At 47.5% G+C, this 18147-nt stretch overlaps 1 protein-coding gene across 3 annotated transcripts in view; it reads left to right on the top strand.

The window, feature by feature from the left end:
• NOTCH2 (notch receptor 2) overlaps nt 1–18147 on the top strand; it is a 97756-nt gene that overhangs the window by 74843 nt on the left and 4766 nt on the right. For all 3 annotated transcript variants that reach the window (XM_063165300.1, XM_063165297.1, XM_063165299.1), the window contains exons 20-31: nt 261–445; nt 1196–1328; nt 4152–4397; nt 6968–7080; nt 7619–8148; nt 8855–9202; nt 10029–10171; nt 11082–11292; nt 11953–12049; nt 12503–12671; nt 17279–17580; nt 17900–18047. In XM_063165300.1, the coding sequence (XP_063021370.1) occupies nt 261–445; nt 1196–1328; nt 4152–4397; nt 6968–7080; nt 7619–8148; nt 8855–9202; nt 10029–10171; nt 11082–11292; nt 11953–12049; nt 12503–12671; nt 17279–17580; nt 17900–18047 (2625 nt within the window). The remainder of the gene's footprint in view (nt 1–260; nt 446–1195; nt 1329–4151; nt 4398–6967; nt 7081–7618; nt 8149–8854; nt 9203–10028; nt 10172–11081; nt 11293–11952; nt 12050–12502; nt 12672–17278; nt 17581–17899; nt 18048–18147) is intronic.

The following is an 18147-nucleotide window of genomic DNA, read 5'->3' as shown; positions in this document are numbered from 1 at the left end:
TCTTTCTCTGAAAGATTCAGGTGTCCTGTGGCTGCTATCTCGCTGCAAGTCCTTTCTTTTAAAAAACATATCCTACATAGCATCGTTTCTATTTTAACAATTTTTATAACTTAAAACTATATTTACCACGGTACTTAAGAGAATTAATACAGCATTACTTTCTAACACAACACAAATAATATTCATTTTAGCGTTTGTGAAAATACTTAAAAATCACAAAACACCTGCATTTTTTCACGCGTGTCTCAACCCTGCTCCAGGAGTCCCCGTGGACCAGCTGTGCCAGCACTCTGGGCACTGCCTCAACGTGGGGAGCAGCCACCACTGCCAGTGCCAGGTGGGCTACACGGGCAGCTACTGCGAGGTGCAGCTGGACGAGTGCGAGTCCAGCCCCTGCCAGAACGGAGCCACCTGCAGGGACCACCTGGGCGGATACCACTGCCAGGTACCGGGGGGCTAATGGGCAGCAAAGGCACCTGCAGCAATCACAAACACCTGGAACCGGTGGGGAGTGCCTTCAAATAGGTGATAAAAGCACCTGGAAGGAGTTTTTTAAGTGGATGTAGCAAAAGCAGTGCTCCTGAGAGGTTTTTAAGAGTGAGTTAAGAGGTGTGGTTGGAAGGAGCTGTGGTTGATGAGCGTTTGAACTCTTTGTGACATTGGAGAGGGTGCTCCAATCTTTTTGCCTGAGGTGTGGTTTATATTAAAGTATTTGTAAAATGTATTAAAGGAATATTGTATTTTCCCTGTCGGGTGGGCAAAGTATCCCTTGCCTCCCATGGTGGAAAATGTTTTCCACTGCTTTCTATTTATTGACACTGATGCAGAGAGTAGTGTAGACCATGAGATTGCTGTGTATCAACCTCCCTAAGCTTTTGGGAAAGGTAGAACACCTTGGAAGCCCATGTCCAGAGGGAAAGGATGACTTTTATGTAAACCTTAAGCCAAAACTACTAAGCCAGCTTTGGTGCTGGAGGGCATCGGGATTTGATCTGCTGTGTTTTGCAGCAATCTAATCACTTGAATTCCAATTTGCAGTGCCCTGGTAGGTGTCACATGGTCGAGTTGTGTGTTTAAGCTGCTTGTCCAGCTGCAAAGGCGGGCCTGATGTGCCCCACTGAGGGCTCCTGTGTCACTGTTGGGCTTGCTGAGCTATCTGCTAGAGACCATTGACACTTTTTTTCTGTGCCCACAGTGTGTGCCCGGATACCAGGGGGTCAACTGCGAGTACGAGGTGGATGAGTGCCAGTTCCAGCCCTGCCAGAACGGAGGGACCTGCATCGACCTGGTCAACCACTTCAAGTGCTCCTGCCCGCCAGGAACCCGGGGTAGGCAGCTCAGCAATTAAGTGAATGTTGCAAAGGGGAATTTTCCTCTCTGGCTGCTGGTTTCACCAGACACAGTTTAAAGGGAATGCATTCTGCTCTTTGAAGAATGTTCCCAAAGTACACTGCATCCCTTGGGATGCATATTTTCTCTTTAAAAATAAATGCTGCTTTTTTTCCCTCCCTTTTAATTTTTTTTTTTTCTTTTAAAGGAATAGGTCGTGGCAGTGTCCCTTGGGAATGTAGAGCCATCTTTGGTAATGTGGATGCAGGAGATTGCTGTTAAGCTCTCTCCCAAACCCTGTCTGTTTTGATACAGTAAATCCAAGGTTTCTTTTTGGCTAAGGTGCTATGAAATAAGTAGGAAATTTTCTTAGTTTTTGTATAACTTCCAATATCCTATACTTGCTTGAATTTTTGCCCTTCATTATCCTCTGTCCTGGAGTCTTTTGTGGAAAAGAAGCTGAGTGACTTCTCTAGGCTACCCTAAACTATTTCAGCATATTTGAGCTCCTTTATTAAAAGTTCCATTTGGGGGAAAAAAGTTGAAAAAGAAAAGAAAATAAAAGTAGTCCACAGTTTATATCAGTAGTTTTCAGTAAGCATGATTCCACAGGCTATTTATTGTCAGGTTTCTTAAAACCTAGTCTTCCCTTTTATATCTTACCTATGAACCTGGCTTCTACCTTTGAAAATACTCAGAATTTAACATTTTAACCAATCAGTAAATGCTTTCTCACTGTATGTTCTTTTTTAAGCTTATTTCTCAAGTCAGAGCAATGTAAAAATTTTAACTAAACTTTTTCTTTCTGAAATGTGTCATCTCAATGTTAGCAAAATCTTCAGATGTCAGATGGAACTAATTTCTTGTTTCATAAAGTAAATTTAAGTACAATTATAAAAGAATATATTTGCCTCTTGCCCACTCATATCACTAGTTCGTTCACTTTAGTGTGGCTCTCCCCACTCTGGATAAGTGTTTATTTCACTGTAAATCATTGCACTACCAATTATTCATATATTGTTCTTAATATCATTCTTCAATTAAAAAAAAAAAAAAAGGGCAAAAAAAGTACAATAAAACAAAAGCAGAAACAAACCTGCTTTTTAGGTCTCTACATCCGAGAGTGTATTTAGGTACCAGTACCTGCATGGCCAGAATTTCTGTATTCCACTAAATCCCCCAGCATCCTTTGAGAGGTTCTGAGTGTACTGCTTTTAATCCTTCAGTCTTTCTTTGTTGAGATTAATTATTTTCTGGATGTGGCAGTTTTGTTGGGGTTTTTTTTTTGTAAATGAAAGGAATTGGAGGAGACTTGATACCATTATTTAGGATAGTAAAGCTTATCTTTTGTCCCTGGCCCAGTTTGTAATTAGTACTTTACTGATGCCAGTATAAGCATCCCCCATGTTTAGGGGAAGGATTTTACTTGCTCTGGGTGGAACAACAGCAATAAACTTGCTCAGCTTCCCCTCTCTGCCCTTGTGCAGTGAAAGCAGAACCAGCACCAGACCTTGTCCCTTGAGAGGAAATCCCACAGGGAGGAGAAGAAATTGCTCTCCCTGGCTCACAGCTGCTTTTTTTTTGTTGGTGTGCTGTGGCTTGTTTTAATGCTTGTTTAAATGCTCTTTGCCCAGGTCCAGGGGAGCCTGGTGGCAGCTTGTGGCTGTCAAGGCCAGCACGGGGCTCCCAGGCTCTGCTCAGTCTCAGGGCTAAATCAAGTGCATCATTTTTGGGCTTGGTTTGGTTTTGTGTTTTTAATTATGCCCTTAAATTAAGACAAGTATGAAAGCTGCCAAATACCAGGACAGCTTAGCACTGAGGACAGCCTGGATGTAAAACACATGTGCCCTAAGCCTGCTCTGAAGCTGGCTGTCTGCAGAGGGTGTGGAATTAAATGGTGTGTATTAAACTGGGATCTTTACCTGCTTATTTCAGCGACTGTGTGTGACATGGCCTTAAAACTTGATGAGCAGTGTAGGTGATGCCTACTGGAACAGAGGCTGGGCAGAGTTAAAGGAATAAAGATGGGATTTATTAGAGGCCTTGACAGGGATGCACCTTGGGTAGCACAAGAACCCAGCCATGACTACACCCAAGATGGACAGTGGTTTACACATTTTCACATTTTCATAAGTTTTGGTCCATTTCCAACTTGGGGTTAATTGTTCAATTCCAGCTCCAGGTTATGCAGTCCCATCCTCCCAGTTTGCTCTCCTCCATTCCCTGTTGTTTGCACTTTCTGGGCCTGAAGCTGCAGTGGTGCCCTTGGTTGTGGGGCTGGAAAAGGATTGTTCTGTGGGACTGAGCTGTGAGGAGAACCTGCCAGCACTTTCTGTGGAGTTCAGAGCTATAAACAAATGCAGTACAGAATCTGGAAAATATGAAGGCTCAAACTTAAAGCATCATAGGGAAAAGCCTGGCCAGGGCTACACTCAAGATGGACCCTGGGTCACAAGTTTTCACAATTTTATAAGTTCTGGTCCATTTCCGTCTTGGGGTTAATTGTTCAATTCCAGCTCCAGGTGATGCAGTCCCATCCTCCCGGTTTGCTCTCCTCAATTCCCTGTTGTTTACACTTTTTGGGCCTTTTGGACCTTTTTGTTGTTTGCACTTTTTAGGCCTGAAGCTGCAGTGGTGTCCTTGGTCCTGGGGCTGGAAAAGGATTGTTCTGTGTGGCTGAGCTGTGAGGAGAGCTGCTGACACTTTTTAAGAAGTTCAGAGTTATAAACTAACGCAGCACAGAATCTTTAAGGCAAACTTAAGGCATGCCAGGGAAGGCAGCCGTGTCACTGTGTCCCCAAGCTGTCCCTCTGTCCCGGCAGGCCGGCTGTGTGAGGAGAACGTGGACGACTGCATCTCGGACTCGGGGGCCCCGCGCTGCTTCAACGGGGGGCAGTGCATCGACCAGATCGGGGGCTTCAGCTGCCTGTGCCCCCAGGGCTTCGCGGGGGAGCGCTGCGAGGGCGACATCAACGAGTGCCTCTCCAACCCCTGCAACCCGCGCGGGAGCCTGGACTGCGTGCAGCTCACCAACGACTACAGGTGCATCTGCAGGAGCGCCTTCACCGGTGAGTACTGCACGAGCAGCAGGGGCAGGACGGTCAGGGTGGACGGAGGTGAGAGAGCTCTGCAGCCAGGCCGTGGAAGTTGTGGTTTATTGCAGAGGGCCTGGGTGCAGGGCCCTGCTGGGATTTGGGGTTTATTGCAAAGGGCCTAGGTGCAGGGCCCTGCTGGGAGCTGCCAGCCGCAGCTCAGGGCAGGCCCCAGAGAAGAGAGGGGGAGAGAGGATGAGAGGGTAAGAGAGCCAAGTTCCTGTTACAGTACCATAAATCTTCTTCTGTGTTGATTATTCGAATTCTTACTAACCAATTTAGTACAATATCCTATAGCATTTACACACAGCCTATAAGAATCATTACATTACCATGCTGTGTTACATTTTAAACCCTAAAAGCTCCTCTTTGGGCCCCTTCTGCCAAGCTGGCAGAGTCTGCTCTGACCCTTGGGCCTGTCTGCAAGCAGAGGGTGTTGTTCCATCAAAAGGGAATTACCTTCAGCTGGCCACACCATTGTTTTCCAGTTGTCCACTAACTGAGGTATCTCAAAGCTTGCTTTCATTTCAATCTCACTTAATAGTTTCTATATTCTCAAAATCTTTTGCCAGACAATCATATTTATAAGGCTTTCCTGTTTCCTCTTCCCCAACAAGTAGTCATCAACATGCATTCCATTTCATGGCAGGATCTTGAGAAATGGTGGTTCTGTCCCTTCCTGGCAGTGCTGTTATCTGCCCACTTCTCTTCACAGTGTCTGATTGTTTCCCTACAGCATGTTTCAGTTTTTAAACCTTTCTTTCTTTTAAAACTTCTAAGAAATTTGGCTTCCAGAGCAGTCTCAGATGAAGGAATCTCCTGAGACACTTGGCTTCTAGGACTTCTCTTTCCTTGTGGTACTTTTCTTGCCTTCAAAATTTCACATTTCTAATACTGAAAGTGTAACAGTTCACGTGTCAGCTTAGCTGTGACTTCTCCTTTTGCAAAGCAGCCATGTGCATTTTCTCTATAAATCATGTTGTCATAATGAGCTTTTGGCCCCCTTTTCTTCTCTTAGCTGCCTTTCCTCCTTGCATTGGTGATGTGGTCAGGATGGAGTATTCTGTGCACAGACAGGCTTTACATTCCTAGCTTGGTGAGCCTTCCACAATCCAACTTTGAATCACAACTTTGCAAGAATTTCCCACTGTGCAGACTTATGTCTCACTCTCTCTAGACCTCCTCTTTGTTAGTATTGCTGCTATTCTGCTTTCTGCCTCCCACTGGGCTTAAGTTTGGTCTAATAGTCTCCAGATGTGTCTTAACTTTCAGCTTTCCATTTTCCATGTCAGTTTAACTTCTTATGCATTCAGTTTTCCTCCATTAAAACCTTTCACTTTCCCTGCTTACCAGTCACCTTTCCTGCATGCTTTACCAGCAGTTTTTACTCTTATTTTTTCTTAAAGATGCTGTGATTTTCCACTGAATTTGTGAGTTTCAGCTGCAAAGAAATCACAAAGATATATGTTTGAAGAATTCATGTAGTAGCTTTTGAATGCATTACTTATCCTGCCAGCAGAAGTTCCTGAAAGAGTGATGTATGAGGGAAGTGGAGCTGGTGGGACACTGGTGCAGGCCACCAGATGGGTTTATTTTAAGCCTGTCTGTCAAGGCTGCTTTTATGAATTATGTCTCATGTGGCTTCTGACCCTCATGGAAGGGTTGCTGGATCCTGTGCTGTGGGGAGTGCAGGCCTGCTGCACCCCAGGAGAAGCAGGGAGAGCTGCTGTGTCTCAGACATGAAGTCTGTCTAGAAATGTTAGGCACAAAGGGGAAACATGTTTCCTCCTCTAGCTGTCTGTGTTCTGCACATTCCCCACTGACCCCTGTGCCTGGGAGGGGACGGGGTGGCTTTGCTGTGGTCTGTGACTGGTGGCGTGCCAGAACTCTGTGGGCCATCCTGCCCCGTCTGCTCCTGTCTGCAGAGTCTTGGCTGCACATGTCTGGAGACTTCTATTAATGTTTTCCTAGGGGGTCTAAGTCATGCTGAGATCATCCCCAACTTTTAGAAGTTTGCTGTCAGCCTGACTCTGGGAGCTGCTGCAAAGCTGGTCAGTGTATCAGTGCAGTAAGATCTCTGTCTGGCTGGTCAGTCTGAGGAGACTCTGCTTGGTTCTCCTGTTCAGTTAGGGTACATCTGGTTCTGATGGTTACAGTGTGAGTTGGCGTTGAACTCACTGAGCATCTCCCAAATAGTAAGGAGGTCTTAGGAACCCCCACACTGGTGTGGTACATCACTTCCAGCCTCTGTGCCTGGCTGACTTGGGGATGACAGCAGCACCCTCTGTCTCTGTGCTGTGTTCTGTGTGTTCTTGAGGAGGCAGGCACTGCCAGCTGTCTCCAAATGCACCTTGTGGATCTGGGGCTGTGCCTCCCTCTTTACTGCTTAGGCAGCCACGTGGAGACCACCCCTCATCCAAAGGGGTGCTCCCTCCTGAAGGAGCGCTCAGCTCACTGGTTACTGACAGTGTGTGTTGTGTGGTGATGGTTTGGGGTGGTCTCACACACGTTTCTCTGCTCTCTCTCTGTCTCTGTGCCCTGTCCAGGCCGTCACTGTGAGAGTGTCATCGACGTGTGCCCGCGGAAGCCGTGCCAGAACGGCGGCACCTGCGCGGTGGCCAGCAACATGCCCGAGGGCTTCATCTGCCAGTGCCCCCCGGTAAGCACCCACCCCTGCTCCCCCTGCCCTGCCTGCCCCAGCCCCAGAGCCCTCTGCCTGGGCTCTCACTGCTTACTGCAGGTGATTTACCCACATCCCTTCACTTATCTGCTCAGCAGGGAAACACAGGGCTTCCAGCTGCCCCAGGAGAGTGATGCTGGCTGTTGCTACCCCAGACGTGTATGGTGTTCAAGTATCACAGCTGGCTTTTTTTTTGTCTTAAATCTACCATTAAATTACATTAGTTTAATTAAATTAGCTTTTTTTTTTTTTTTTTTGCAGTCCTTTGTTTTCTGTGCTTGCTGCAAGCTTCCCCTTGTTTGTGGCTCTTCTAGACTGTTTTCAAAATGTAACTGAGCCTTGTGATTTCTTTCTTTATCCATGAGGTTAGGTCCAGAAAGTCATGGCTGCTGCAGTGAGGCTAGAGGAGTTACAGGGGAGAAAGTATTTGCACATGACACCTTGCCTCCAGCCCTCAGAGTGCTGAAGAATAGGTTTGTGGCACTGATTGTTTTGCCTTTTTTTCCCCACCCTGCAGGGTTATTCTGGAGCAAAATGTGAGTTCAACAGCCACAGTACCTGTGGACAAGTGAAATGCAAGAAGGGGGAGCAGTGCATCCAAACATCTTCTGGTCCTCGGTGCTATTGCCCCAAGCTGTCTGTGGGAGAGGAATGCCAGACACACCCAGGCTGTGCCAGTGCCCCCTGCCAGAACGGGGGCAGCTGCCACCCTCATTCTCAGCCTCCCTACTATTACTGCCAGTGCCCTGCTCACACGCAGGGCAGCCACTGTGAGCAGCCCGTGACGTTGAGCCCGGAGCCCCGAAGGTGCCTGGATTCCCAGTGTGCAGAGAAAGCCAGGGATGGCTATTGTGATGAGGACTGCAACACCCACGCCTGCCAGTGGGATGGAGGCGACTGCTCCCTGACTGTGGAGGATCCTTGGGCCAACTGCTCCTCCTCCCTGCCCTGCTGGATGCTTTTCAATGGACAGTGTGACGAGTTCTGCAACACGCCCGAGTGCCTGTTTGACAACTTTGAGTGTCAGCAAAATAGCAGGACATGCAAGTAAGGCTCGATGCTGAGAACATTTTCTCTGTGTGACTAACATAGCTCCTGCCTGTGGCTCCCTTCTCTCCCATTGTTTCTCTGGCTGTCCTTGCTGAAAGCTTGGCATCCAGCAGTTTCTGCTGCTTTGTGTACTTCTCCATTTTTGGAGTTTGTGTGCTGTGCTCTAAGTCGATAACCTGAACAATGGTAGTGTGTTAACCTGCTTGATGGATGTGCCCTGCTTTCCCTGGAAATGTAAATAGGAGGCATTTTGCCTTGTACTAGATTTTAAGTGTGCTGCCTGCTATCCTGAATTTTTTTCCATGCCAGCAATACCTGTAGTTTAATCCCAGCTGAGCTTGCTGCTTCTGAACATGTTTTCTAGCTTGTTTGTAGCTACATTTCTTCAGTTATTTTTGACACATGCTACAGCTTTGCAGTGATGATTCTCCCTCAGTGAAGCAGGAGATGTTAGTATCTTAGTAAACAGAAAAAGCAGCTCTCTTACACTGTTACCAGAATGAAATAATGGCTTCTTGGGGTGTGCCATGCTTCCTATTTTCACCCTCCCAGGCTGCAAGCTTATCCTGGGGTTGTATCTCCTCTCCTGCCACCCCGATTAGGAGCATTGCTTTACCTCCGACGATGCTGCAGCGTGTAAGACGCTGTCCCCCCGAGCGCAGCTGTGCTGTGCAGAGCACAGATATGCTGTCCCTGCTTGCAGGTACGACAAGTACTGCGCGGATCACTACGCGGACGGGCGCTGCGACCAGGGCTGCAACAGCGAGGAGTGCGGCTGGGACGGGCTGGACTGCGCCGGCGACAAGGCCGAGAAGCTGGCGGAGGGCACCCTCATCATCGTGGTCCTGATGCCCCCCGACGAGCTGCTGGAGGACGTGCGCAGCTTCCTGCGCACCCTGGGCACGCTGCTGCACACCAACCTGAGGATCAAGCTGGACTCCAAGGGGAACCCCATGGTGTTCCCCTACTACGGGGAGAAATCGGCGGCGCGGAGCCGCCGGTCGCTCGTGGTGGTTCGCAAGCACAGGGAGCTGGAGCAGGAGGTCATTGGGTGAGTGGGTGCCTCTGTCTCCCTCTGGCCTGGCTGTGCTGGTAACTCTTGGTTGTAGTGTTTCTAGATTTTTCTAGGGCTGTAGGCTGTCTTATTGTGACCATGTTCACAGGGGTGCGAGGATGAGGGAAGACACGAGGATCTGACTCCATGTTTCAGAAGGCTTGATTTATTATTTTATGTTTTTATATATATATATATATATATATATATATGTGTGTGTGTGTATATATATATATAATATTATATTAAAACTATATATATATATAAAATACATTATATTAAAATCTGACTCCATGTTTCAGAAGGCTTGATTTATTATTTTATATTATATATATATAATATATTATATTAAAACTATATATATAATATATTATAACTATGCTAGAAGGGTAGAAGAAAGGATTTCATCAGAAGGCGAGCTAAGAATAGAAAAAGAAAGAATGATAACAAAGGCTTGTGGCTTGGACAGAGAGTCCGAGCCAGCTGACTGTGATTGGCCATTAATTACAAACAGCCACATGAGACCAATCACAGATGCACCTGTTGCATTCCACAGCAGCAGATAATCAATGTTTACATTTTGTTCCTGAGGCCTCTCAGCTTCTCAGGAAGAAAAATCCTAAGGAAAGGATTTTTCATGAAAAGATGTCTGTGACATTTTATAAATGGGAAAGTGCAACACTATTGCAACTGCCCAGTTTGGCGTTGGGGTAGGAAGGTTAATGTAAAATGCTGATGCAGTTTGACCTCCTGCTTTGGCATAAGTTTCTGTCTTCTAACTTTCTGTCACTGACTGCTGTGCCCTCTTACTGTGTCTCTGCAGCACCAAGGTGTTCCTGGAGATCGACAACCGCCAGTGTGCAGAGGACTCAGAGCAATGCTTTCACAACACAGAAGCTGCTGCAGCTCTCCTAGCTGCTCAGGCCATCAAGGGCATGCTGCCCTATCCTTTTGTGTCTGTCCAAAGTGAGTAATGGGAGAGGAAAAATTGCTTATTGAGGGGGCAGTCATCAAACTTGGGCTTGCAAAATACTCAGGTTATTGATCATCGTCCTCTTGTGTCTCGCTGTTCAGTATGGTTTCTGGGAGGCGACTTGTTTGTCCCCAGTTATAGGAGTGTGTTTGTGCAAAGTGCACAGGGGGTTAGTAAGGCAGGATATTTAATTTAGAGCCAGTCACTTTAATACTTGTAGAATCAGTAACCTCTCGTGCTGCAGCACTGCAGTGGTGATCTCCACACTAAAACCATTCATGTGCTTTAAGCCATGAATTCAGTGGAAAAGGTGCCATTTAGAGAGAAAGGCTGGGAGGCATTCCTCAGTCCAGTCTGCCAGATGTTTTCTCCCCTGGCAATATGTAATCTCTTTGATTTCTGCTCCATCTCCCTCAGTCTGAGGCTCAGCTGCAAACATGTTCTAGGCTGGCATTATTGCTTTTCCTAGTTGGGTTGTGCTTGTATCTTCTTCCCAGGGAGGTGGTGGAATCACCGTCTCTGGATGTGTTTAATTAAAGACTGGACATGGCACTTGGTGCTATAGTCTAGTTGAGGTGTTAGGGCATAGGTTGGACTTGATGATCTTAGAGGTCTCTTCCAACCTCATTATTCTGTGATTCGTGTAGATCAGCTCTCTCTGTGCCAAGTGAGCATGGCTGGAGGAAGGAGCAAGATCTTTGGTTCAGCAGCCATGTACTCTGGAAAACATTTTGAGAAAGGGAAGTCAAAAAGAAGACTTACAGCAGTCTCAGTGGAGCCTCAACTCTGCAGAGACAATATGCCCCCTGTGGGAAGGGCTGTGCTGAGAAAAGAGAATCTGTTAGGTCGGAGATTGTTGTCTCCGCTTTGTTAATCCCGCTGTGTTTCAACTGTAACTTTCAGGTGAGCCCTTGTTACCACCAAAGACCCAGCTGCTTTACCTGCTTGCTGTGGCAGCTCTGATCATCCTGCTGATCCTGCTGCTGGGGGTGATGATGGCCAAGCGCAAGCGCAAGCACGGCTCCCTGTGGCTCCCCGAGGGCTTCATCCTGCGCAGGGACCCCAGCAACCACAAGCGCAGAGAGCCCGTCGGGGAGGACGCTGTGGGGCTCAAGTGAGTTTGCATCTAGGCCACTGGCACTCTGTTCATTGCTGGCTCGAGGATTTTGAGAATGTGGCTGAGATATGTTTCATCAAATGCGCTTAACTCTTTAGAGAAAGCTTCCTTTTAAGCTAGAACTTCTTAGGCTATTCCTCGAAATTTAAAAATATCTGGTTTGGAGGGAAGAATTTTAATTAACTCTAATGTGTAAAATGCCAACAAGGAATCTGATCTCCTGGCTTTGTTTGGTTTTCTGACACTGAGCAGTATACATCAACAGCCAGGCACTGTTTGTCTAATCTTCTCCTGGAATAGGTGAGACATTTTAGTTGATAGTGACAACAAACTTCTAATATCTCTAGCTCAATGCATCAAAAATGTGACTCAGAAGTAATGGCAAGTTTCAAAAGTTTTATGCAGTTTCACTTTTCCACTGAATTAAACTACTTTGCAGTTCTAAGTGCATTTAACCTCTTTTTAACTAAGTGCAATTAATCTACTTTGCAGTTCTAAGTGCCACTATTGGTTGCCTGAAATTTTTGATTTCTTGGTTCCTCTGTTTGCAAGCTATCAAACTTACAGGCACCCCTTTGTTAGTCTCTGCAAGGCAGTGTAAGTAGCAGCAGTAGACCTGCTCAGGCTGCAAAGTGATATCTTCTCCTTGCTTGTCAGAAATCTGTCTGTCCAGATACCAGAGGGTAACCTGGCCGACCCTGGGACGACTGAGCACTGGGCAGGAGATGGTGGACCTCAGCCAAAGAGAGCTAAGGTAAGGAGCTCCAACACTTAAATACCATCTGAAACTGCTGGTGAGACAAGCATCTGCATTACCTTCCCTTGCTCAAAACCTCCCTTGGCCTAGGGATTGGTAATTAATTGTATGTGAGGAGCAAATCCTCAGGTTAACACTGCCACCACAGGCTGGTGGAGAAAGTCAGTACCTTCTGTTTCAGTGTCCCCTCCCTACAGCAGCAAGAGGAACAGGAAGGTTAATGGCATGTCTTGCAGCTCAGGCCTGGTAATGTATGGTGGGAGTATGAAAGCAGAAGTAAATGCAGACCACCATTAGCTTAAAAGAAAACAACCCCCCTAAAACACCAAGAAAGCAAACAAAAAACCAAAACACAACAGAAAATCCAAACTAAGAGCACCCCAAGAGCTTTGGGTGCCTTTGGCCGCTTGGTGGGTGCTTTGAAGCAGCAGCTTGTGTGTGTGTGTCCAGGCTGAGGACCAGGCCCTGCTGCCCGAGGGGGACGAGCAGATCGACCAGCGCCAGTGGACGCAGCAGCACCTGGAGGCGGCCGACGTCTGCGGCAGCACCTCGCTGGCCCTCACCCCTCCCCAGGCTGACCAGGAGGTGGATGTGCTGGATGTCAACGTCAGGGGGCCAGGTCAGTGCTCCCAGTGTCTGTGTGTCCTGCCAGCCCGCCCTGTGCCCCCTGCCTGGGGCTGCTGCTGGCACGAGTTCAGTGGAGTGTGCAGGGGCACCAGCACGGTGCCCGAGGGAAGCACAGGGTGCACTGCTGGAAAGGTTAAACCATGGTCTGCAGCACATGGAATATCATGGAGCTGGGAGGAAAAGTTCCCCTAGCAAGCACCTGTAGAATCTCATTTATAACAGTGCGTGCCTAAGTGATACTGTCAGAAATTCTGAATGCGTAATTGTGCTGGAAATAACCCCCAGTTTCTCCAGCTGGTTCACTGCAGATATCCATGCCAGGCTTTTCTAAGGACCAGCTTAGCAGATTTTATACCTGAGGTGTCTGTTATCAGCTGAGGAAGCAAGGATGGCCTTTTCCTGAATAAGATGACTTTTTGGCAGACAGTTTACCCCCATTAGCAGTGTGTGAGGTGTCTGTCCTGAACAGAGCAGCAATGCAGCAAAATTGTTGATGATTCTTTTTTTATTCTCTGATTTATATCTTCAGCTTATGATGATCAAGTCATTGAATTCATAACAGAACTGTGGACTTGGAAGGTTTCTTTAACATGCAGGCAGGTTTGCTGTCTCTGTCCTAAATGAGTAGATGCCCTGGGAACCCTCTCCTGCTTTTATGAGTGTAGTGCCAAAGCTGTATAAGCTGGTGAAGGACTGGGTGGGTCACCTGGTGAGAACTGATCTCTGAGAGGAGCCAGTTGACCAAGGAGTGTGTTCTGGCTGGAAGAGCTGCAAACATGGCAATTGTTCATATGCAGAGAGGTGATGCTGGTGATATTGCTGCAGTGCCTTTTTCTGCTGTGTTTTGTGGGAATATTTCCATGCAATTTAAGGATGACTGGACCCATTCTCTCAGTTCCTTTCTATTGTCTTTTCTGTTCATTGACCTGTTAGCTCTCCTAAATGCAAAGGGAAGGAGGGATTTTTGTGTAATGAGTGTGAGAACATAAACCATCAGTTTCTGCCAAATTTAAGCTTTTCTTTATTTCCCCTATTGAAACTTCTAGCTGTGTGGCAGGCTAGAAGCTTTCCAAGTGCAGGCAATAATGTTCTTAAGGCTCCAGTTCATTTTCACGTTCACCCAGAGCTTTGTCCAACAACAGCAATGAAATAATTCTGACCTGTGAGTTGTTTTCCTGCCACCCAGATACAATTGTGAAGCTTGCAGCAAGCTGCTCTAAGTTATTTCTCTCTGTGGCATCAGAAGCAAGCAGCTGTCAAGGGCAGAAATAATTTTATAAGTCTGAGAGGTGTTGGAATAAGGGGTTAGTAAGGAGGGGTAGGATTCCTCATAGTTAATGTGGCTGTTTCTCTACCCTGGCCACCCTCACTTTCACAGGCAGTTGGAAAAAATGGGCCCCTCTGAGAGGTAGTTGCCCTCCGTCCCAAGAAGTCCAAAAGTGGATTTCACACCCCAGCAATGCTTTGCTGTCCCTAATTAATTACAAAAGGTGTTCAGGCTGACTGCCTTGAGTGCAGGTGTCAGGGCTGGAGCCGCCTGAGGCTGGGTGAGTTAGATCCTGGCTGCAGGTGCAGGTTGAACAGCAGAGATCTCTTCCTGAGAGGGGAGGATCACCTCAGTGTTTCTAAGGGTTTGTGCTCTCTCTTAACCCACATCTTCTGCAGTCCCTCAAATCTGGGGGTATCCAAGATCTCCAGTGTCCTCCAGAAGCATTTCCTGGAGATTTTCCCTGTGGGTTCCTTATATCCCAGCTTTCAGTACCTTGTGCCTGACCTTCAGGAGTACCTGTCTGGTGAACTCCTGACTTTACTGCCTCACTCTGCATTTTACATGTACTCAGGGGCTGTCCTGCTGCAAGACAGCAAAGAGAAGAGTTTTTATAAAATGCTGCCCCCACCTTTGTCTCCCCATGCTATTCTTTTGCTGTGTCCCCCAGAGCAGTGAGGACATTCTTTTCACTGCAGTTATTGTGAGTGTGTAACCAGGGTAATGCAATTATAGCATAACTAGTAACACCACCTATAATTAAAATTGATGAACTGTCTCTATTATATGCCCCTCTTTTTTTCAGTTACTGAAACTTCAGTGGTTTAGACTGGAATTTTCCATGCTGGATGTCTGCCTCCAGCTGGATGCTTTTGGGTTCTTTTCCAGCTCTTTGAGAGAACAAGCTGGAAGGGGGAAAAAAGACATTGTGTCCACAGCTTTTTTTTTTTTTTTTTTTCCCTAGTAGTCCATCAAGCACTTAATTGTGACTGTCTAGCTGGATGTGCTTTTGCTAGCCTCATAAAACCAACCGTGTGTGGCCAACTTGCAAGGCTCTGACAAGAGCTGCATGTACCTGAGAAATTCTGGGCAGGGTCACAGCAAATTATTCCAGGGATTTAATGCGGTGCTGTCCCTGTGGAGAAGCTAGGCACGAACATCCAGGATAGATGCAGTGATTGAGCAAGCCAGACCCGGCCTGTGAGTGGTTTTTCCCAGAGCTGGGGTGCTGGGGGAAAGGAAATCTCCTTTCTGTGCTCTGTGTCTCTGCTCTTTGTGCTGTGGCAGTACGGAGGAGAGCACAGCCTGACTGGAATACTGAGGAGAGTTCATTTGGGACAAGGGAGCAGAGCCAGCAGCAGGAGGGAGCAGCACAAAGGGAGGTACAGCTTTGCAGAGCAGCAGAGAGGGTCTGCAGACAGGGCTGGATCTTGGAACTGAACCCAGCTCTTGGCTGCTGTCTGTCCAAAGCCTGGGGAAGAAAAGGAAAAGGAAAAGGAAAGGAAAGGAGGCTGTGTGTCCTGTGGTGGGGAGCCACTAGGAGGAGCGTGCAGGCTGCTGGAGCCGGGCAGAGCCTGCTCCTCCAGTGCCCCTGCTGGAAATGCACATTTCTGCAAAGTTTAGGGACTGTCCTAAAGCAGAGAGCCAGGAAGCTCAGTGATCAGAAGCTGGGAAGGGGAGCAGGGCATTAGAGCTGTGTGTGTTACTTCCAGGAGGAGATACCACCTTGTTTATGTGCTCTGTGACTGAGAGCTGTGCAGGCAGAGCAGCTGCTGTTTGTCCCCTGCTTGCCCATGGGATAAATCAGGTACTTGCTGAAAAAATTGTATTTCTGCTGGTGGGCTCAGCAGGGTGAGGTTCCCCTCTGCTGCCACCTCAGTCCCTCTTGCTTTCCAGGTGCCTCTGAAGGATGTGCAGGAAAGCAGTAAAATCAGCAAGGAAGCATCAGTGACTACAGCTGCAGTTTTGGGGCTTTAGGGGATGTCACATAACATTCAGAGGCTGCTAGAATTGAAACACTCGGCATTTTCATGGGTTGCTGAAAATATGTGGAGATGTTTTAAATCTTAATTATCCTGCATTGAGGAGGGTGTTACAAGGGTGAAAGATCAGCAGCATGAGGTGGTCTTCCTGCACTGTCCTCTCTGATTGGCAGAGAGGGAGGTTCATCAGAAGGGGAGCTGAGTTAAATTAGAGCTTTGGAGGAGTCTTTCCACTGACAATGCAGGGATCCTGGTTGCATGAGTGTGACTTTAGCCTTTGTGGGCATCCTATCACTGGAGGCTTGAGGAGAGTAAGACCAATAGCTCCCAGAGTACTCAGAGTGTGTGAGAATATTCATCCTGGGGCATATGTCAGCTTTGAGCGCTCGACTGTCACAACTTCAGGATCCTTCTCGTGATAACCTTGCTGTAGATTTGAAGGCTTTAACTTCAGGTTAACATTTGAAGTGAATGTCACTGATGTCACCAGTAATCAGTGGCTAGTTGTTGAATAATTTTTCTTTCAACTGTTTCTTTTCCCCAAGGGTGTGATTAGAACATCCAGACAAACAGTTACACTGAGTGGTCAAATTACTTTGATTTTTATAGCCCTTCTCTCAGCTAGCCTTTGCTTTTTGTGGAAGTTTTACACTTCAGCAGCAAAGATTTTTTGTTTTATGATGATCTTAGTCTTTAGAGGAATATCTTAACCTACTGCAAACCCAACAGAACTTTGCATCCCATCACTGGAGGCTTGAGGAGAGTAAGACCAATAGCTCCCAGAGTACTCAGAGTGTGTGAGAATATTCATCCTGGGGCATATGTCAGCTTTGAGTGCTCGACTGTCACAACTTCAGGATCCTTCTCGTGATAACCTTGCTGTAGATTTGAAGGCTTTTGTCTGCATTTCACTTCAGGCTAATATCTGAAGTGAATGTCACCAATAGTTGGTGGCTAGTTGTTGAATAATTTTTACTTCAACTGTTTCTTTTCCCCAAGGGTGTGATTAGAACATCCAGACAAACAGTTACACTAAGTGGTCAAATTACTTTGATTTTTATAGCCCTTCTCTCAGCTAGCCTTTGCTTTTTGTGGAAGTTTTACACCTCAGCAGCAAAGTTTTTTTTGTTTTATGATGATCTTTAGAGGAATATCTTAAGTTCTGTTGGGTTTGCAGTAGATTACTCATGCTTGGAAGGAAGACAACTCGCTAACTGTGGGACTTCAAGAAGAGGTCTGTGTTAAAGCAACTGTCTGGACAGGAGGGACTGTGTGTAGCTCAGGAGGAAGGGTTGTAGGAGGGTTCCCATGCCTCTGCCAGGTTCCTGTATGCCCATCTCCCCCCTGCAGACGGCTGCACCCCGCTGATGCTGGCATCCCTGCGTGCGGGCGGCTCCGACATCAGCGAGGACGACGAGGACGGGGAGGACTCCTCAGCAAACATCATCACAGACCTCATCTACCAGGGGGCCAACCTGCAGGCTCAGACAGACCGCACAGGGGAGATGGCCCTGCACCTGGCAGCCCGCTACTCCCGGGCCGACGCTGCCAAGCGGCTCCTGGATGCTGGGGCCGATGCCAATGCCCGGGACAACATGGGGCGCACCCCTCTGCACGCGGCCGTGGCTGCCGACGCCCAGGGCGTCTTCCAGGTATGGCCCCTGGGAGCTCTGCGCTCATGTGGGCCTGTCCAAGCTGTGCTCTGCTCGCTCACGAGCCTTCCACGGTGTGGTGGTGAGGCAGAGCTGGTTTACATCCAGTTTGCTTGGGTATTCACAGCTTGGAGGGCTCGGCGTGCATAAATCATCTGGCGTGTATTTATTTGGTCTGTTTGCCCCTGTCTTTCTGGGTCCTTGCATTTCACTGCTCAGGCTGCTTTGTCATTGTAAAATTTCTCTTGAGATTCTGCCAAGTCCTCAGTTTTGGTCTGTAGTGGTATTGAAAAAAAATCCATCTTGCCCCGTTGTCCAGATCCTGATCCGTAACAGAGTGACAGACCTGGACGCTCGGATGAACGATGGGACGACCCCGTTGATTCTGGCTGCACGTCTGGCTGTGGAAGGGATGGTGGCTGAGCTCATCAATTGCCAGGCTGATGTCAATGCTGTGGATGACCACGGTAATGGGAACACCATGTGCCAGGCTGGGCAAATAATTGCCGTGGTGTGAGCAGGGAGGGGTGGGTTCTGCTCTCCCAAAGTGGGAGCTCTGCATTTAAT

Source organism: Melospiza melodia, chromosome 11 (assembly GCF_035770615.1).
Source record: "Melospiza melodia melodia isolate bMelMel2 chromosome 11, bMelMel2.pri, whole genome shotgun sequence".
Classification (NCBI taxonomy): Eukaryota; Metazoa; Chordata; class Aves; order Passeriformes; family Passerellidae; genus Melospiza; species Melospiza melodia.
Note: the sequence above shows the minus strand (reverse complement) of the source record. Positions and strands in the feature narration are given on the sequence as shown.